The following is a 21,834-nucleotide window of genomic DNA, read 5'->3' on the forward strand; positions in this document are numbered from 1 at the left end:
GGAGGCCTTGGGCTGGTCCTGTGCTACTCCTGGGCAGGAAGGAGCTCCTGGCAAGCGGAGAGACACAGCTCTGCCCAGGAGCAGCTCCTCTGCACAGCACAGCAGGGCTGGGGGCACTGCCTACAGCTGGCACGGGGAGAGAAGGGAGGCAAGGAGAGCTAAGTGGCAGGATGGCTGAGCTCACGGTGTGGGAGGAATCTGCATGAGCCTGGACACGGTGAGTCTCTGGCAATGTGGACGAGGACTCAGGAATGAAGGGAGCTTTGCTCAGAGCAGCTTGATGTAAATTTCTGTTGTTTTTCTGCTTTGGCAGCGCCCACCAGCAGAGGAGCACATGTCCAACAGCAGCTCCATCAGTGAGTTCCTCCTCCTGGCATTCGCAGACACAAGGGAGCTGCAGCTCCTGCACTTTGCACTCTTCCTGGGCATCTACCTGGCTGCCCTCCTGGGCAACGGCCTCATCCTCACAGCCATAGCCTGCAACCACCGTCTCCACACCTCCATGTACTTCTTCCTCCTCAACCTCGCCCTCCTCGACCTGGGCTGCATCTCCACCACTGTCCCCAAAACCATGGCCAATTCCCTCTGGGACTCCAGGGCCATTTCCTACTCAGGATGTGCTGCTCAGGTCTTTTTGTTTGTCTTCTTTATTGGAACTGAATTTTCTATTCTCACCCTCATGGCCTACGACCGCTACGTTGCCATCTGCAAGCCCCTGCACTATGGGAGCCTCCTGGGCAGCAGAGCTTGTGCCCACATGGCAGCAGCTGCCTGGAGCTGTGGCTTTCTCAATGCTGTGCTGCACACTGCCGATACATTTTCCCTGCCCCTCTGCCAAGGCAATGCTGTGGACCAGTTCTTCTGTGAAATCCCTCAGATCCTCAAGCTCTCCTGCTCAGAGGCCTACCTCAGGGAAGTTGGGTTCCTTACGGGCAGTATTTCTTTATTCTGGGGTTGTTTCACTTTCATCATGCTCTCCTACGTGCAGATCTTCAGGGCCGTGCTGAGGATGCCCTCTGAGCAGGGACGGCACAAAGCCTTTTCCACGTGCCTCCCTCACCTGGCCGTGGTCTTCCTGTTTATCAGCACAGCCATCTTTGCCTACATGAAGCCCCTTTCCAACTCCTCCCAGTCCTTGGACCTGGTGCTGGCAGTTCTCTACTCAGTGGTGCCCCCAGCAGTGAACCCCCTCATCTACAGCATGAGGAACCAGGAGCTCAAGGATGCAGTGAGGAAACTGTTTGAATCCTTCCAGCACCAATAAGGCACCCATTATTCTAACAGGCCATTCACCACAGACAGAAGAAGCATGCACAAGAACTGGCTTCGACCAGCAAACACTGTGAGGAATTCTACCAACGACCACCAGAAGACCCCAAAAGACCACCAGTAGAAATAAACGGGGACGTTTACATATTCTAAGGGGTTCCAGGAAATAACAGCATGAATGTGATAATTATTTATTGGAAAGCTAATGGATGTATGTGCTCTGATTGCGTATGATCTCTGTAGCTTGAACAACTCGGTGCACACACCAGGTGGAGAGATCCCCTGTGAGCCTGGCACTGCAATTAATGAAATTTCTGCTTTCTAAAACTCCAAATTGAGTCTTGGAGTTTTTTTGACATGCTTTTACAATCTTGCCAGCTGCTAAGTCCAGGTTGATCTTCCTGGGAGCAGTTCCAGTGCTTTCATAACTCATCAACCGATGTGACTGGGAGCTTTGCTACTTGCCATTGTCTCCATGTTTGTTTTGCCAGCTCTATACCTCAGCAGTTTCACTGATAGTTCCCCTTTCTTTTCTTATTTTTAACACAATCAACATTCCCGTATTCTGTCTCTTTCTTTATCAGTCGGTATACCTGACCAGCTCAGCCCTGCAAGCTTCATACTTACAAAGATGAGCTGCTCAGGAATTTAAAAGCCAGGGGGCAGAAGGTAGAAATGAGGATCCTGAGAGAGGGGGACAAGGCACAGCAGAGGACTTGAGGTAAATAGGATCAGGTGCATGGGTAGTGGTTTCCTCCTTCCTTCCAGTAGTGGGGATCAATATTGAAAGGAACAGGCAGATCAATACGTGGTACCTAGGCTGGTGCCACCAACCACTGTTTTGGGTTTCTTGATCATGCGGAGGTCTACATGATGCTGAGCCTACTGACTCCCAATGGGAACCACCTTTCTTTGAGGGATTTTTGCCCAGGAATCAGCAGGGCTGATGGGCAGGGCTTTAAACTAGATTTGAAGGGGGACAGGGACAAAATCAGGCCCACCAGTGATAGGCTATGGGACTGCATGACAATTTTTGAGGAACCGCATGACAGTGAGGCCCTTCAGTCTGCCCTGCAAGGGGCTGAGTGAAATGCAAGTGTTTCTTTACAAACACACACAGCATGAGAAATAATACTAATGCACATCGTATGGGAAACAAACAGGAAGAACTGGAGATGTACGTGCAGTTGCAAGGCTGTGATCTCATTGCAGTAGCAGAGATGTGGTGGGAGAGCTCACAATGCAAGGCACAAACAGCCCAGGAGGTTCTTGCAGTGCGCTGATGACAACTATATGACACAGATGGTGGAGAAGCCAACAAGGGGAGGTGTGCTGCTGGACCTCATGCTATCAAATGAGAAAAGACTAGTTGGAGATGTGAGTATCGGCTGTAGTGGCCATGAGTTGGTGGAGTTCAGGATCTTAGAATCATAGAATATCCCCAGTTGGAAGGAACCCATAAGGATCATCGAGTCCAACTCCTGGCATTACACACGTCTGTCAAAACTTCAGACAATATAACTAAGGACATAGTCCAAATGCTTCTTAAACTCTGACAGGTTTGGTGCCATGGCTACACTCCTGGGGAGCCTGTTCCAGTGCACAACAACCCTCTTGGTGAAGAACCTTTTCCTGATATCCAGCCTGAACCTCACCTGTCACAGCTTGACACCATTCCCTTGGGTCCTATCACGGGTGACTAAGGAGCACCTTAGGTCAGCAGGTCAGCACCTGCGATTCCACTCCCCCTCATGAGGAACATGTAGGATGCAATGAGGTCTCTCCTCAGCCTCCTCTTTTCCAGGCTGAACAGGCCTAGAGACCTCAGCCGCTCCTCGTACGTCTTACCCTCCAGGCCCTTCACCATCTTTGTCGCCCTCCTCTGGACACTCTCCAGCAGTTTCACATCCTTTTTGTACAGTGCTGCCCAGAACTGCACACAGTACTCGAGGTGAGGCTGCACCAGTGCAGAGTAGAGTGGAACAATCACTTCCCTCGACCGACTAGCGATGCCGTGTTTGATGCACCCCAGGATACGGTTGGCCCTCCTGACTGCCAGGGCACACTGCTGGCTCATATTCAACTTGCTGTCAACCACACCCCCCAGATCCCTCTCTGTGGGACTGCTCTCCAGCATCTCATCACCCAAGGAACAGAGTTCCCGTGAAGGAGAGCAGTACAAGGGGAAAGCTTGATTTCCAACACAAGCATTTCTGGAACATTCCTGAGAGGCCTGTGGGAGCTGCAGATCACATTAGTCTCAGAGAGAGCGGATGTCTATCCTCCCAGAGCCATATCCCAAAGAGGCACCAGCTCCCAGGGAAACCTGGCCTTGGATTGGCCTCCATCATAAGGACATGCTGAGCCATGCCCAGATGAGCCCTGGGGCTCAGGGCAGCCCTAGCATCAGGACCAAGGAGTCCTGGTTGCCCCATGGTCCCCTGATCCCAGAGGGACCCTCCAGCAGGGCTCTCACAGCAGCCTCTAGACCTGTCCAGACTCCCCCACAGCCCAGGAGTTGTAGCTTTGGACAGCTGGGAGCCCCTGGGCCAGCCCTTCAGAAGGGGCTCCTGACACCCTCACCTTTGGAGGAGAGCTGCAGGAATGCTGGGAACATGGGAGTCAGGTCAGAGGTGATGGTCACCCTCCAGCAGCCCTCCATCTCACTTGCTGCTGGCCCTCAACTCAGGACAAGGGATGCCTGCCCTGGCTCCTCAACCGCAGCTCCTCTGCAAGGTGACCCTGCTCCTCTGCCCATCAGCAAGGGTTGCCCAGTGCAAGCTTGCTTCCTGCTGACCCCACTCCTGGCCACAGAAGGACAGCAGTGGGGAGCAGCCAAGCAGTGCCTAGCAGGGACCAGACCTTGCAGGGAAATGCCAATACTGCTGTTGCTCCAGTGACGATATCCTGGTGATGCAGTGCATCCCCCTGTGACATCAGCCTGGGTCATTTGAAGGCCTGTGAGGTCAGCACCATGGAGATGGCACAGTCTGGGAGAGAGAAAAGAGATTTCCCTTCTTATCCTGAGAAACAGTCATCTCCTTTCTGCCCAGTTCTTTTCAGGGTCAGGAACAGATCAGGGACATCTCCAAACAGATCTGATCATCTGCAAACGGTGACAAATTTCATGGAATATAGGAAGTGGAGCACTGGAGAAGTCACCACTGTGTTCCTGCACCAACACGCCTCTGTTGTTGGGAAACCTCCCGGGAAGGTGGGGTTTGAGGCTTGTCTTGGGGCTGGGCTTTTTTCAAAAGATGGGAGCAAAGGCAACTGGGATGCAGCAGCCCCTCAGTGTACCTGAACTCCTCTTCACTACATGTTGCTCACTTGGAGAAGCAGGATGTATCATATGGAGGGAACTGCAGCACATGCCTGGGCCTTGCACATGCCTGGGCCTTCCCCCAGGGCTCTGTGCTTTAAGAAGGCCTCAGCACCATCCCCCGGTCTGCCATGCAGAAGGATGAGGTGGTACATGAGGGAATGGCAGATGTACCCTCAACACGTCATAGCAAGGGAGAGGAGTAGGGCAGCACTACCCATGGAGAGGAGAGTGGGGAAAACAGTCTGGCACAGACACGGTGCACTCCTCAAGGCTGCCACAGCTTCCTTGTGGCCCATGGCCGTGGGCATGCAGAGGAGGAGGAGCCTGTGGAAGAGGCTGATGTGGCCCCTTGCAGCCAGGCTGCCAGATCTTCCTGCAGGAGACCACTCGTGTCTTTGTGTCCACAATAAAGGAGGAACCGATCCTGATTTATGATCTAAAGTCTCTCATTTCAGGAGACCTGATGCATGCTGAAGGAAGGCTACTGCCCCTGACTGTACTGCACCCAGATGCATGTGGTCCTGTGTCAGCTGCACAATGTCAAGTGGTCTGCAGGGAGAGACAAGAGTGAGTCTGTGTAGCTCTGGGTAAAGGTCTGTCCCTGAAACCTCACCTCTTTCCATGTGCTGAAAAGCAGCTGGACTAAAACGTGCCTTTTGCAAGAGGAGTGTCAAGACACATTTTTTCCTATTTGCAAGTCCCGGATCGTGGTGAATATGACCTAGGTTGGCCCATCTGGCAGCTGTGCACAGAAGCTGTCTCCAAGAAGCCCCAGAAACCATTGGCAATGTTTGCACCCAGCAGTGTCCCTTTCCTGTGACTGTCAGTGATTAAAGGCTCCCACGGTGACGTGGGGTCATTGAACTCAACTTACTCCAACAACGTCCATAAGACTTCTTCAGCCAGACTGCAAGCATTTACCTCCTGCCACGCTGTCACCCTGACTGACTCACATTTTGAACTCACAAGGGTTCCCCCAGTCTGCTGCCCAATCCAGAGAAGAGATCAATGCATCCAGGTAGCTTTTTTCATGTTGAGGGGAAACCCCTGTTGATCGTCCCCCCTTGTCTCTTCTGAAGAATCTGCAGCCATTCAGCACGACCACACTGCCACCCTGACTGGCTCTCCTCTGAAATTCACTCACAAGGGCTCCCCCAACCTGCTGTCCATCCCATAGACGAGTAGCTCCTTCAAATGGAGGGCAATACCCTGTTACTCAGCCCCCAACCACATGTCCCTATCCAGCAGAGCACCCCAAGCTGAGGGACATGTCCCCGGACACCTCATCAGCTCTTCTATCAATGTCCAAGCACTGTCAGCAGATTGGGATCCAGCTACTCCTGCCTGTGCACCAGGCTGAGGGCATTGGGGCACATCTAGCCTGTGTCTCCTGCTTTTAAACAGGACAAAGAAAGGTGATTCCAACCCAAAAGGAGAAACGATCCTGCTGTCAGGAAGTGTGTGTGTGCAAGTGAAGGAGGGAACCCCAGGGATTCCTTCAGGCTGTTTCCCAGCAGGTTCCCCTGCAACCCCAGGGCCATGGGCAGGGAGCCTGGGGGGGGGGCAGAGCAAGGGAGGCCTTGGGCTGGGCCTCTGCTGCTGAGCTGGGCTGGGCTCCTGGGCCCAAGGGGAGCTCCAGGCAAGCAGGCAGTGCTGCAGAGACACAGCTCTGCCCAGGAGCAGCTCCTCTGCACAGCACAGCAGGGCTGGGGGCACTGCCTGCAGCTGCTTCAGGGAGGGCAGAGAAGGGAGAGATGTTAAAGGCTGTGTGGAGTGTTAGAAAGCTGAGAGTACACTGGAAAAACAATGCTTGCAACCCTTAACACGGTAAGTCTAAGTGCATTGCAATGCACTGGAGTATCCAGGAGGTGCCCTAGACCTGTATTGTTCCAGAGCAGATGAGGCTGGAGACATTGCAGGTTTATTTTTTGGAGAGAAGCACATGCTCCAGTGCAGGGCTTCCGAGCTGCAGTGTCAGCTTGCAGGCCCTGATGGCTCCCTTGTTGTGGGCTGGCTGCAGGCTGTGAAGCTAGGGGTGCAGGCAGGGGTGGCCAGGCTGTGGTGCAGAGCAGGGTCCCTGCTGTGCCCCAGGGGCTGTGTGCCGGGGCAGGGCCTCTGCTGCCTGCCAGGCTCAGCACTCAGCCTGCCTGGGGAGCTGCCCAGGGCACTGCGGGGAGAAGCTGTGGGTGGAAGGAACCCCCCTGGCAGGGCAGGGTCCTGCTGCTGGTGGGAGGCTGCTACTTGGGGCAACCTGTTCTCAGCTCCACATCAAACCAAGGGAATTTCAAAGGGAAATTCACTCTCATCTTTCCTTAGCCTCTACTTTCACTTTTGTCTTTTTTGGCTCACCAGGAATAGAAATAGGAGCTGTTATTTCTAAGAAGAGCCTGAGACTCATATGCCATCAGAAGGAGGTTTACAAGGACCCCCCCATCAAGTCCCTTTCCTGCCCCTCAGTCCATAGAAAGCTCCACCACCACACATGCAGTGTCAGTAGGCTCTGTGTGTCCTGGTCCCTAGGACGTGCCCCCAGCCAGCTGCCCCTGGGCAGAGCCCTGCTGCCAGGAGGTGCCTGCAGGGCAGAGCTGAGCAGCCAGTGGGTGGGATGGAGGCTGTGACCTGCAGGCAGGAGGTGTGGGGACAGAGACCCAGCTGCAGGCAAGGACAGTTCCAGGCAGCAGAGCCATGGTCAGGGAGTGGCAAGACAGTGCTAACAGAATAGTCTTACACGTCTCTGTCTTCCCTTTGTCCCACAGGATTCAGGACATGACTCATAACCTTAGTAGCAGGACCTCCCTCACAGCAGACTCTTCTCAGTTCCTGTCAGTCTCTCCCTGGCCTTACCTCCCCTGGCAGAAGCCCTCTGCTATTTCTCTCTCCTCTTGGACCTTCAGCTGCTGTTCTTGCTTTATTGCTCCCTACAGATCTGGCTTTCAGCTGCAGCTCAAGCACCGACCCTCTGCGTCCCACCACACAGATGTGTCCGTAGGAGGAAGGTGCCTAGAGTTCCCCTTTTGACCTGTGGGGCTCTGGGCAATGCAGTCTATGGGGCAGGGACAGAGCTGTATCTCCTTCCAGGGAGTTCCTGAGGCCACAATAATTGAGCAGCTCAGTGTGAGTAATTCAGCTGAGCCCTAGAGGACTCTGGCTGAGTCCAGGGTAGATGGACAGACTGGCTGTCCTCACTGCACTAAGGACAGTCACTTTGCCTCCTGGGACTCACAAGAGATCACCTGGTATACCTGAAAAATGGCAGGGTTTTCTACCCTCTAAAAATTCTCCTGAGTGTGATACAGATGGAATAAAGTAAATCACAAGTGCTGTTTGGCAGTCAAGAGTGTTTACAGTGGTAATGTTGAGAAGTACACATACATCAGAGAGAGATTTAATCAGAGATCACTCCTGGTTTCATTTTATGTAGAGCTGTAGAACAGGTCTGACTCCTACAGTGCACACAGCAGAGTCCACTGCACCCAGGGGCATCTTCCTCCAGCACCAACCAGAGCTCAAGCAAGGGAGCAGAAGAAACACTTCAGAAAGGCGAAAGTCACTGTAGGGGCATTAGGATGGGAAAAGATTTATATATATATATATATATATATATATATTTTCCAGAGATATCTCTCCTAATTATCACTGTCTTTTCTTCCTTGGGTAGTCCCCTTTGTCCAGGAGGATCAACAGCAGCTCCATCAGCGAGTTCCTCCTCCTGGCATTTGCAGACACAAGAGAGCTGCAGCTCCTGCACTTCGCGCTCTTCCTGGGCATCTACCTGGCTGCTCTCCTGGGCAACGGCCTCATCCTCACAGCCATAGCCTGTGACCACCGCCTCCACACCCCCATGTACTTCTTCCTCCTCAACCTCGCCCTCCTCGATCTGGGCTGCATCTCCACCACTGTCCCCAAAGCCATGGCCAATTCCCTCTGGGACACCAGAGCCATTTCCTACTCGGGATGTGCTGCTCAGGTCTTTTTCTTTTTCTTTCTGTTTTTAGCAGAGTTTTCTATTCTCACCATCATGTCCTATGACCGCTATGTTGCCATCTGCAAGCCCCTGCATTACAGGACCCTCCTGGGCAGCAGAGCTTGTGCCCACATGGCAGCAGCTGCCTGGGGCAGTGGGGTTCTCTATGCTTTGCTGCACACTGCCAATACGTTTTCACTGCCTCTCTGCCAAGGCAATGTTGTGGACCAGTTCTTTTGTGAAATCCCCCAGATCCTCAAGCTCTCCTGTTCATCCTTATACCACAGCGAAATTGGGCTTCTCACATTTAGTGTTTGTGTGTTTATGGGGTGTTTTGTATTCATTGTGCTCTCCTATGTGCAGATTTTCAGGGCCGTGCTGAGGATCCCCTCTGTGCAAGGACGGAACAAAGCCTTTTCCACATGCCTCCCTCACATGGCTGTGGTCTGCTTGTTTCTCAGCACTGGCATGTTTGCCTACCTGAAGCCCCCCTCAATCTCCTCACCATCCCTGAACCTGGCAGTGGCAGTTCTGTACTCAGTGATGCCTCAGGTATTGAACCCCTTCATCTACAGCATGAGGAATCAGGAGCTCAAGAATGCTATTAGAAAAGTGATGTCATGGATATTTTTCAGGATGTTCTGAAGAAATTAATGGGACCTTTCAGCACCTAGAGACTCCTTCCTTTCTTGTGCAGGTAAATTGTCGTTTTTCTCATGAAAAGGCAATCCTGGATTTTCTTCTAATTAGTTCTTTTTTTTTTTTCTTTTTCTTTTTCTTTTTTTTTTTCATTTTCCCCTTTTGATAATGTTTTCCACAAAGAAATACTGTTCTTCTTCCCCTTGTGCTTATGTACCAACATTTCTTTTGTCACACTGAGGCTTTGTATAAACAAGGAGTCAGCCTCTCTGTAATTTTTTTTTAAAAAAAAAAAAAAAAGAAAAAAAGAAACCAAGCTACAACAACTTCTTTGTCTGGACTGCACTCTTAGGAGATCAGGAAGTCATGGGAACAGTTGTCTGGCTACAGCAGGTCTGGGCAGGCCTGGGTTTGGCAGGAGCTGCCTGAGGACCCCCAGGGATAGCACAGAGGGGCTGCAGCCTTCTGAGGATGTGCCACAGAGGAGAGCTGGGGACACAGCAGGGGACGCTGACCTCTATTCATTGGTGCCATGGATGTCCCCATCTGTGGGGCTGAGCCCTTTGTGCCCCAAGGAGCTGCTGTGCCCCTCAGCTGAGCCTGCGTTAGTAGTGGCACAACAAAGATGCCTCTCACAGCTGCACCCTGTGTCCTCATTCATGGTAAAGCACCACTCAGTGTCCTTCGCTCTGCTCTCTGTGTTTGTCTTAGCTCATGGATGAACAAGATTTGACCTGCTTGAGTCTTCTGAGGCCCAGTCCAGTGCCTATTGCCTGCTGCACCTACAGCACAATAACTTACTTTCCCTTACTATGCGTATTGACCTGATGGGTTGTCCTGGTTTCAGTTAGGATGGAGTTAATTTTCCTCCTAGGAGCTGGTAGGGTGCTATGTTTTGGATTAGGATGAGAAGAGTGCTGATAACACACTTATGTTTTACTTGTTGCAGAGCAGTGCTTACACCAAGCCAAGGACTTTCCAGCTTCTCGCTCTGTCCTGCTAGCGGGCAGGCTGGGGGTGCAGCAGGAGCTGGGAGGGGACAGACCCGGGACAGCTGACCCAAACTGGCCAAGGGGGTATTCCATACCATCTGATGTCATGCTAAACAGTATATAAGGGGGGGGGAGGGGGGGGCTAGCTAGGGTGGGGGACCGGGCTGCTTGGGGATGGGCTGGGCATCGGTCAGCGGGTGGTGAACAATTGCATTGTGCATCATGTGTTTCGTACACATTATTATTATTATTATTATTATTATTTTCCTGTCTTAATAAATTGTTTCTATCTCAACTCACCAGCTTCACTTTCCCATTTCTGTCCCCCATCCCAGAGAGGGAGGGGGGAGGGTGAGCGAACGGCTGTGTGGTGTTTAGCTGCCAGCCGGGTTAAACCACAACAGCTATTTTGGCGCCCAACGTGGGGCACGAAGGGTTGAGATAATGACAGATCTGGCCAGAGTGTGTTAAACTAAAAATGGTGTAAGTATTAGACCTGCTTAATAGTTGCTAGTCACAATGTTGATTGCTTCAATCTCAAGTCTGCTGTGCCTGTACTCAAAATTGAGTTTTATAGCACATTACTTTCTGTATGTGATCCCTGTCATGCTGTTTCTCCTTTCTGGGCCCTGGTTTAAGATCGTTGTGGTACTGTGTGGTGTAACACTGGCTTATGATATAAAGAAATTTCTGGTCATGAAACTAACCTGGTATTTGTACTTAGCACTGTTGTTGACTCTATACTTTGGAAACCATATCTCAGAAACTAATAACAATTACACCTATTCCTTTTTTATTTTTTCATCAGGGAGCCAGTCTGTGGAGGGGACAGGGGAAGATATTTTTTCCTACTTACTCTCCCTTTCTCCTTCACAGCACTCTTATCCTCTGAGCTAGCTATGATAGTTCTCCAAGATGTTGAATATCCTTGGGATACTCAGACCAGCATTTCTTCTTATTGCTATGTCTCCTGAACGTGCTTCAGGTTTTCTTTAAGGTTAACCAACTACTGAGGAATTTCATCCAGAGATGTGTCCTGAGGCGGGATAGTTGTGAGTGGCAGGGAGTGTGGGAGGATGTAGGCAGGTTTCTAGAGCAGTGGGCACCTCCGGTGTTTTGGAAAATCGCCCCTGAACAACTGCAAAATCCTAAAAAAAAAAATGGTAGAATGCTTGAAAAAGGGGTATCATGACTCTGACAGTTCCAAAGAGACACAGATCTCTGTAGCGTGCTGGGGTCTGGCTTATGCCTATCGAGCTGCAACTGATGCTACTATCAACCTAGTGGCAGACCCTGTGGCTACTCCAAGTCCTGTGACAGGCCCACCAGCCGCTCCAGGCCCTGCAGCTGCTGTGGCTCCTGCAGCTGCTGTGGCTCCTGCAGCCGCTCCAGCTCCTGAAGCGGTTCCAGCTCCTGCAGCCGCTCCAACCCCTGTGATGGGCTCAGCATGTATTCCAACCCCTGTGGCAGGCCCTGTGGCTGGGTAGGAGAAATGAGCTGTAGCAGTGCAAGTTGCCCCTGTAGACAAGGTGAAAAAATTGTATAGAGACTCAGGTCATTTAGAATGCAGAGAGTCTTCTGCTAGGTCGAGGTATAGAGAAGACAAAGCTGGGCCATCAGGGATGCAGGACGATGAAGATGAGGATGTCGAAAAATCAACAATAATTACCCAAAACCTATACCAGCGTGAGCTACGAGATGTGTGAAAAGATTTTGGTCACTGCATAGCTTGAGCAGCTTGTCACCTGGCTGCTCTGGTGCTGGGACACCAGAGCCAATTGTGTGGAATTAGAGGGCAGGGAAGCCAGGCGGCTGGGATCCCTTGCTAGAGATGCAGGCATTGACAAAGCAATTGGAGATGGAGCAAGTGGGTTGCACTGATCACTCAGCGGGCTCGAATAGGAAACGCCACTCGCCCAGGAATCTTGGAAGCTCTTATGGACTGGCCAGAAGGTAAATACTTTGGGATGTCATCATCAGAGGAGGTGGTCCGTGCTGAAGAAGCCCCACTGTAAAACAAGCTACTAGAAAATGTGAAGAGATATGCCCTGTTCACTGACGGGTCCTGTCACATTGTGGGAAAGCATCGGAGATGGAAAGCTGCTGCAAGAAGTCCTACACGACGAGTCACAGAAGTTGCTGAGGAAGAAGGGGAATCAAGTAAATTTGGAGAAGTGAAAGCCATCCAGCTGGCTTTAGATATTGCTGAATGAGAAAAGTGGCCAGTTCTCTACCTATACACTGATTCATGGATGGTAGCAAATGCCCTTTGGGGGTGGTGTGGTTACAGCAATGGAAACAGAACAACTGGCAGCGCAGGGGCAAACCCATCTAGGCTGCTGTGTTGTGGCAAGATATTGCTGCCCGGGTAGAGAAGCTGGTTGTAAAGGTATGCCATGTGCCCAAGAATCGGGCTACTGAAGAACATCAAAACAACCAGCAGGTAGATCAGGCTGCTAAGATTGAAGTGGCTCAGGTGGACCTGGACTGGCAACATAAGGGTGAATTATTTATAGCCTGATGGCCCCATGACACCTCAGGCCATCAAGGTAGAGATGCAACATACAGATGGGCTCGTGATCGAGCTGGACCTGACCATGGACACTATAGCACAGGTTATTCATGATTGTGAAACATGTGCTGCAATCAAGCAAGCCAAATGGTCAAAGCCTCTTTGGTACGGAGGACGATGGCTCAAATATAAATATGGAGAGGCCTGGCAGATTGATTACATCACACGCCCTCAAACCCACAATGGTAAGCACCACATACTTCCAATGGTGAAAGCAACCACTGGATGGCTGGAAACATATCCTGTGCCCCATGCCACTGCCCGAAACACTATCCTGGGCCTTGAATAGCAAGTCTTATGGCGAGATGGCACCCCAGAAAGAATTGAGTCAGACAATGGGACTCATTTCTGAAACAACCTTCTAGACACTTGGGCCAAAGAACATGGTATTGAGTGGGTGTATCACATCTCCTATCATGCACCAGCCTCTGGGAAGTTTCAGTGATGCAATGGACTGTTAAAGACTACACTGAAAGCAATGGCTGCTGGAACATTCAAAAATTGGGATACGCATTTGGCAAAGGCAACCTGGTTAGTCAATCCTAGGGGATCTGCCAACCGAACTGGACCTGCCCAATCAAACCTGTTATGCACTCTAGAAGGGGATAAAGTTCCTGTGGTGCACATAAGAAATATGCTGGATAAAAAAGTCTGGGCTACTCCTGCCTCAGAAAAAGACAATCCCATTTGTGGGATAGCTTTTGCTCAGGGACCTGGATGCACTTGGTGGGTAATGCAAAAGAATGGGGAGGTGCGGTGTGTACCTCAAGGGGATTTAATACTGGGTGAGAATAGCCCATGAGTTGAGTTCTATTATGTTAATTCTTATATAATACTGTATGCCATCACTGCCATGATTGTTATATACCAGAGATAAAAATGGTGATTAATTAGAATGTATTGGAAAGAGTGTAACTTGAGCATGACATAAATGGTATGGAATAAGGGGTGGATAGATGTCCTGGTTTCAGTTAGGACAGAGTTAATTTTCCTCCTAGGAGCTGGTAGGGTGCTATGTTTTGGATTAGGATGAGAAGAGTGCTGATAACACACTGATGTTTTACTTGTTGCAGAGCAGTGCTTACACTAAGCCAAGGGCTTTTCAGCTCCTCGCTCTGTCCTGCCAGCAGGCAGGCTGGGGGTGCAGCAGGAGCTGGGAGGGGACAGACCCAGGACAGCTGACCCAAAGTGGCCAAAGGCATATTCCATACCATCTGATGTCATGCTAAACATTATATAGGGGTGGCTGGCTGAGGTGGGGAGGCTGGCTGCTTGGGGATAGGCTGAGGATTGGTCAGCGGGTGTTGAGCAATTGCATTGTGCATCACTTGTTTCATACACACTATTATTAGTAGTACTGATATTGTTATTATTATTATTATTACGTTCCTGTCTTAATAAACTGTCTGTATCTCAACCCACAGGCTTCACTTTCCCGTTTCTCTCCCCCATCCCAGAGAGGGAGAGGGGAGGGTGAGCGAACGGCTGTGTGGTGTTTAGCTGCCAGCCGGGTTAAACCACAACAAATAGCATTACAAGGACTGCACAAGTCTCCTTCCTATCCCTCTGCCCATAGGGAGCTCCACCACCACACGTGCAATGTCAGCAGGCTCTGTGTGACCTGGTCTCTAGGACGTGCCCCCAGCCAGCTGCCCCAAATCTCTGTGTCCCTGTCTCAGAGTCTTGTCTGAAAACAGAAGACAGAAAGGTGACTCTAACACTGAAGAAAAAAATAAATAATAACAATTATATGTTTGTTTGCATTCTGCTAAGAGAAAATATGCCTGTTGTCAAGAAGTGTGTGTGCCCAGGTGAGCGAAGGAACCTTAGGGATTCCTTCAGGCTGTTTCCCAGCAGGTTCCCCTGCAGCCCCAGGGCCATGTACAGGGAGCCTGATGGGACCATGCTGCCGGTCCCAGATTACCTCCTTGTCCTGCATGTTCCTTAAAATTGCCTCCATGAAGGATCTTTTCCATAATCTTGTCAGGAACGAAGGGGAGGCTCACATGTCTGTAGGTCCCCAGGTCTTCCTTTCTACCCTTTTTAAAAATGGAGGTGATATTTCCCTTTTTCCAGTTAACAGAGACCGCGTGACTGCCATGATTTTTCAAAAATTATAGATAGTAGCTTGGCAACTACATCAGCCGATTCCCTCAGGACCCTTCAATGCATGTTATCAGGAACCATAGTGCTGCCCTGTCCCTCAGGTTTCCTCCATCAGAGCTTGCAGATGCCTGCACATAGAACTGCCTCCTCACATGCCACCAGGTGTTTGCAACCCCATGATTGCCTCCATCTCCATTAATGATCCTGGAGCTGAGAGAAGCAGCTCACCCGCAGGTGCCCATGAAGTGCAAACCTGAAGTAAGGGCAGAGGAATCTCAGCTGCTGTGGGACTCAGGCAGCCATGGAAGGGAGCTGAGCCCCCTTCTAGCCCCAGGACTAAAACCCAGCATGAGATGCTTTGATTGAGTCAGCTCAACCACTTCCTAAGCACAGGTTTAAAGGAGAATGCTTCCTATCCTTGTCTGAAAAAAAAAAAAAAAAAGAAAAAAAAAAAAAAAGATTCTTATACAGATTTTATTTATTTATTTATATTTTTATGAGAAATGATCTGGCTGTCAAGAAGTGTGTCTGTGCCCAGGTGAGCAAAGGAACCCCAGGGATCCCTTCAGGCTGTTTCCCAGCAGGTTTCCCTGCAGCCTCAGGGCCATGGGCAGGGAGCCTGGTGGGAGCAGAGCAAGGGAGACCTTGGGCTGGGCCTCTGCTGCTGAGCTGGGCCATGCTCCTGGGCCCAAGGGGAGCTCCTGGCAAGCAGGCAGTGCTGCAGAGACACAGCTCTGCCCAGGAGCAGCTCCTCTGCATAGCGCAGCAGGGCTGGGGGCACTGCCTGCACAGACACAGTGGTTAAAGGCAGGCAGAAGGGGCGGGTTGCAGAGCTCACTGGGGGACAACACTTTCCAGCCATGACCCTGGTAAGTCTCTGGCTGGAGGGCAATGCAGCCACAGTTCCTGGAGGAAGGAGAAGCCATGGGTGCAGGCAGGGGTGTCCAGGGCTGTGGTGCAGAGCAGGGTCCCTGCTGTGCCCCAGGGGCTGTGTGCTGGGGCAGGGCCTCTGCCGCCTGCCAGGCTCAGCACTCAGCCTGCCCGGGGAGCTGCCCAGGGCACTGCAGGAATGTACTGGTTTCTGATAGTATAATTTTCTTCCTAGTAGTTAGCTTGGTGCTGATGTTTTGTGGATTTAGGATGAGAACAATGCTGGTAACACGTTGATATTTTAGTCGTTGCAGAGCAGTGGCTACACTAAAACAATGAATTTTGAGCTTCTCATACCACCCTGGCAACAAGAAGGCAGGGGGTGTACAAGAAGCTGGGAGGGGACAGCTCCAGGACAGTTGACTCTCACTGGCCAAAGGGGTATTCACATGGCGTCATGCTGAACTATGAAACTCTAGAATTTGTCTGGGGTTTAGGGAGGAGTGCTGCTGCTCCTCAGGGTCCGACTGTACATCAAACAGCAGGTGGTGAGCAATTGCATAACTGTAATTTTCCATGCATATTGTTGTTGTTATTATTTTCACTTCATTTTCTGTCCTATTAAACTCTTTCTCTCCACTCACGAGATTTTTACCCTTCTTTCGATTCTCTCCCCCATACCAGTGTGGGGGTTGAGGGGAGTGAGTGAAGGCAATACGGTGCTTGGCTGCCTGTTGGGTTAAACCAAAGAAGGGGTGAAGCTGCAGGTGGAAGGAGCCACCTCTGACAGAGCCAAGTCCTTCTGCTGTCGGGAAGGTGCAGCGTGGGGCAGGGCTGCTCACGGCCCCACAACTTCACCAGGACAGTGGCAGGGAAAGTTTTTCAAGAGGCAGAGATTTCCTGAGCTGTTTTCAGTTTCCACTTCTGAGGGGAGAAGGAAGGGATGGAGAGAGAAAAAGAAAAGGGTCTGTGAAGTTTGAGCACATCTCTCAGACTCCTGAACTGTACACTTGATAATCCATGGACTGAATGAAAATTCTGGGAGTACAGCATGTACTTTTCCTGTCTCTACAGTTCTCCATACCCACAGGAAGCAGATGTCCAACAGCAGCTCCATCACTGAGTTCCTCCTCCTGGCATTCGCAGACACACGGGAGCTGCAGCTCCTGCACTTCACGCTCTTCCTGGGCATCTACCTGGCTGCCCTCCTGGGCAATGGTCTCATCCTCACAGCCATAGCCTGCGACCACCGCCTCCACACCCCCATGTACTTCTTCCTCCTCAACCTTGCCCTCCTCGACCTGGGCTGCATCTCCACCACTGTCCCCAAAGCCATGGCCAATGCCCTCTGGGACACCAGGGCCATTTCCTATGCAGGATGTGTTGCACAGTTCTTTGTTTTCCTGTTCTTGTTTTCAGGAGAGTATTCTCTTCTCACCATCATGTCCTATGACCGCTATGTTGCCATCTGCAAGCCCCTGCACTATGGGACCCTCCTGAGCAGCAGAGCTTGTGCCCATATGGCAGCAGCTGCCTGGGGCAGTGGGGTTCTCAATGCTTTGCTGCTCACTGCCAATACATTTTCACTGCCCCTCTGCAGAGACAATGCTGTGGATCAGTTCTTCTGTGAAGTTCCCCAGATTCTCAAGCTCTCCTGCTCACACTTCTTCCTCAGGGAAGTTTGGGTTGTCATGGTTGGTGTCTGTTTAGCATCTGGCTGTTTTCTTTTCATTCTTTTCTCCTATGTGCAGATCTTCAGGGCTGTGCTGAGGATGCCCTCTGAGCAGGGACAGCACAAAACCTTTTCCACATGCCTCCCTCACCTGGCCGTGGTCTCCCTGTTTGTCATCACGGGAATTTTTGCCTATCTGAAGCCCCCCATCATTTCTTACCCAAACCTGGATCTGGTGGTGGCAGTTCTCTACTCAGTAATGCCTCCAGCACTGAACCCCCTCATCTACAGCATGAGGAACAGGGAGCTCAAGTGTGCTGTTAGGAAAGTGATTTCATGGATGTTTCTGGATATTGGTAAATTTCCCATCCTTTTCCACAAGTGATTTCCTGGATACTTGTTTCATTATCATTATTTTTTGTTTGTTTGTTTGTTTTTCATCTTCAGTGTCATTCCCATTCTTTCATTTCTTAGAAAAATGTGTTTTATTTATCACCTTATCCACTCAGAAATAAAACTGCTCCGTTTAATCTGAACATTATTTGCCTTCCTGTATTTCACCACTTACTGTCTCTTAGCATCTGTGTAATAAAAAGGGATCTCCTCAGTACACTGCCTGAAATCCTGCCTCTTCTTTCAAAGCTCATGCCAACATCATGGCTGAGCAGTGCAGTGGTTTCAAACTGATGGGCAGCTGAACTCCACCACACCACTCTTTCACCCCTCCTCCTCGAAGGAAAAGATGGAGAAAATAGAATAAAAAATGCCTTCAGGGTTCATTCAAGGGACAGGCAGAGCACTCACCTATGGCAGTCGTGGGCAAAGCAGACTCAGCGTAGGGTGATCAAGACAATTTATTGAGTGTTACTAAAACACTCCTCCATGGGCTGCAGCATGGAGATCTGCTCTGCCATGGAGTCCACAGGCTGCAGGGGAACAGCCTGCTCCACCATGGGCCTCAGGGGATCTGCCTTGCCCCATGTGGGACAGCCATAACTATGTCCTTCAGGGGATCTTCTGCTCCAGCACCTGGAACACCTCTAGCCTTTCTTCTGCAGTGACCTTGGTGTCTGCAGGATTCTTTCTCACTCTTCACTTCTAGCTGCTGTTGTGCAGCATTTTTTATTTTTTTTCCTTTTCTTCTGTGTGTGCTCAGACAGGTTCAACCAGCATTGCTAATTGGCTCGGCTATGGCCAGCTGTTGGTCCTTTCTGGAATTAGCTGGAACTAGCTCTTATCTATCATGGGGCAGCTTCTGAACTCTTCTCGCAGAACAGTGAGTTTGGCATCTGCTACCCAAACATTGCAACATAAGCCCAATGCAAGCAGCTGCAACCCAAAAGGCCTTTGGCTCCGCGGATCTGGGAGAGAAAAATCTCATTGCCATGCTGTGAGCTATGAGAGACAGTGGATAGGACTTAGGAGTCACCTATTGGTGTCTGATGGTTTTACAGATGGTGAATGGTCATTGAAATACATAGCCATGGATGTCCCACATTGAGTAAGGCAGAGGACATCCTCCAGGACACAAATGTGGAGCTGTATGGAGAGCTTAAGGGTTTTCCATGAGCAGCATGTACCCAGGGTGGGCAGTGACTGGTGCCCCACAAAGTGAGAGATTGCCCAAGGTGGAGCCATCCATAGGCTCAATTGTATCTCAAATTAAGATGCCACAGGGAAACAAGGACTCTAAAGCTCCTCTGGGATTATGTGGGGAATTAGCATGAACAAGAGAGGGTGGAGAGGGATTAATGTCACCCTCAAGGAAATATCATCAGCTGGATCAAAAAAGACACCTGGAAACCCCTCAAGTCCTTGGAAATGTTCCCTAGTCTTTCTGAGCACCTGTCACAGCCACTGACCCCAGCGAGGGACATTAGCAGCAGTGATCCCAACTCTGCCGGCACTACTCCCCACCCTGTGCAGCACAGCAAGTGTGCAGTCACCTCTTGGGCACCGCAGCCTGCTTGGTCTGCTCATAGCATCACTAGCTCAGGGCCCTGTGTGTAGCATGGGAACGGGGCTGGAAACATCTGGAGAGGTGAGAGGAGGGATGGGGAGAGATCAGATGGGAGCTGACCTTGTCTGGAAGTTGTCTCAAATACTGGTGTTCACCTAAACCAAGGCAAGGTCTTGACTGCGGGTACCCTAAGTACACTCATCAGGCAAAGCCACAAGTCCACAGTTTCCTGGTGCTGCAATAGCCTGCACTAGGGAAGTGGCTGAAAAAGGACTGGTGCTGACTTACTCCGTGCTAACTGACTCCACAATAAGATTATAAAGTAGGTATGTTTATTCAGCGCTGGGCAGCACGGGGGGTAGTCCCACCAAAGTCGTGCACCACAACTCGCTCGCGTGCATTCTCTTTTATCCCCTAAAATGTTACATATTGCATTAAATTTTGCAACACACCTATACATATTCATTTCCTAGCTCTGCCTAGCCCCGCTTCGTATGCTAATTATCTTATCAGTCCTTCTGCGCTTGCGTAGTATTCTCTGGTGGTCGTCCGGGTGGTCGTTGGGCGGTCGTCAGGATGAAGTAAGACGTCTTCCTCAGAGTTGAACTTTTAACCTCGTCTCCCTGCGCATGCTCCCTGAGCCCTTGGTCACAATCTGAGCCATATGGTTGGTTTGGTCCAGTTCTTGGGGTCCGAGGGGCTCCTGTTATCTTGAGGCCTTGCATGTTTATCTTATCCTTTGTAAACAGTCCTCCTTATCTTTGAGCCCTTGCTCACAGTCCGAACAATAAGGTTAGGTTGATCTGGTTCTTGGAGCCTCAGGGGCTCATCAGGAGGCCTAGGCTCAGCATAGGCCCAGTACATCACAAATGTAGCACATATTAAACAATGAGTGTTGTCTATATATTTATTCTTAATCAGTCACTCTCTAATTTCTAATCCCATGTTTCAGTGCCCTCTACTCCGCATCTCTTATCTACATAATTCTTCCTCAAGGGTGGCATTGACGGCAAGTCTGGAGTCCTGTGTCAGGGCTTCCACTGGTGGAAGCATGGCCCAGCAGCAATATCAGTTTGCTGCTGTTCCTCAGTCTGAGTCCAGCCCATGTGCATGAGGAAGTCTCCCGCAGTCTGTGTGCTGAACCTTAGCCCAAAAGTCCTCAGCAAGTCCTCAGCTTGGGTCCACCTCAAGGACTGAAATGCAGCTGTCACCACAGGAAGGACGAGCTCTCTCCTTGTCCTGTGCTGGATGTATATACATGCTCCACAAGAAAAGGGAGGGTATCCATAACATGTTAATGACCCTTTCACTTCCCTGTGCCTTTGGGAGCCTCAAAAAATGTCCCTCAATCCTGAGATCCTGCCCAGCTTCTTCTTGCATCAGGAACCTAGAGAAATTCTCTCAGAATTTCCAACACTCTGGTGCACACAGGCAAATACACACAAGTGCGTGCACAAACACACACTTTCGTAAATACACAGATGTACATACAGGGCATGGACACAGCCGACCACGCACAGACCAACTCCAATAGAGAGCAGCACCTTCACAGCCACCACACCACCACCAGCATGCACAGAGCCAAGAGCAACACACCTGGACCCACCTCATTCCGCTCTGCCTGATTTGCTGTGAAGGTCACCAGTGCTCCACACATCCCCAGCAGCAATTACCCATGGGTGCAGATGCACCCATGGCTATGTGGTTCTGTGATTGTATGATTCACCCCCAACACACCCAGGAGTGAGCACACACACACAGCAAATAGCCAGCAACAGAGTTGAATAAGAAGACAGGACAGTGATCAGGCCCAGGGCCTGACCAGACCAGCACTTACCAGCCCCATATCCACATGCAGCTGCCCCCTTGCACCCCTCTCCCCTCCTCTTCCACAGGATTCTTCCTCCTCAAGACACTTTAATCCCTTCCTTTCTTACATGCAGTCCCCTGCTCAGTCACCAGTTCTCATCAATCACATTTTCCCCCATTGATGCCTAGTTTGCTATACCTGTATCCGCATTTGGTAATTCAGATACCATTGCCTATGTCATCTGGGCCTCTAACAGGCAGGAGAGGTCAACATGTCACAGATTTGCTCTGTGCCAGGAGTGAGGAGTGGCATGAAAACTCCAGGGCAGGGAGGGTTTTATGGTAACTGGGCTCCATGTAGGATAGAAAATCATCATTTTAAGGCTTTAGGCCCAAGTATAGCCTCGATTTTTTTTAACCATTTCAAACATTTCACTTCAATCAACACATTGCAGTCAGCTGAAATGACTGAACACTTCTAATACAATGTTTGAGTTGTCCCATGACATCAACATATTAATTTTTAAAGATGCATATTACAGTAGGTGAAAAAAATACTGATCTTCCACCTGTACTTGCATTGCCAGAACTCTGAATCTTATGCAGTTGTTGTGGTTTAACCCGGCTGGCAGCTAAACACCACACAGCTATTCGCA

The 21,834-nt window shown here is 50.5% G+C and overlaps 2 protein-coding genes across 2 annotated transcripts; both read left to right on the forward strand.

Annotated features, from left to right (window-relative positions):
- The first annotated feature begins 7,630 nt into the window (after nucleotides 1-7,630).
- Nucleotides 7,631-9,203, forward strand: LOC118159183 (olfactory receptor 14C36-like). The gene is made up of 2 exons (XM_035313798.1): nucleotides 7,631-7,708; nucleotides 8,253-9,203. Exons 1-2 carry the CDS (start codon nucleotides 7,631-7,633, stop codon nucleotides 9,201-9,203), a joined length of 1,029 nt encoding a protein of 342 aa, XP_035169689.1.
- A 7,631-nt stretch (nucleotides 9,204-16,834) lies between these two features.
- Nucleotides 16,835-17,794, forward strand: LOC118159182 (olfactory receptor 14C36-like). The gene has a single exon (XM_035313797.1). It carries the CDS (start codon nucleotides 16,835-16,837, stop codon nucleotides 17,792-17,794), a length of 960 nt encoding a protein of 319 aa, XP_035169688.1.
- The last annotated feature ends 4,040 nt before the right edge of the window (nucleotides 17,795-21,834 follow it).

The sequence above is a fragment of the Oxyura jamaicensis genome, unplaced genomic scaffold (genome assembly GCF_011077185.1).
Source record: "Oxyura jamaicensis isolate SHBP4307 breed ruddy duck unplaced genomic scaffold, BPBGC_Ojam_1.0 oxyUn_random_OJ68457, whole genome shotgun sequence".
NCBI lineage: Eukaryota > Metazoa > Chordata > Aves > Anseriformes > Anatidae > Oxyura > Oxyura jamaicensis.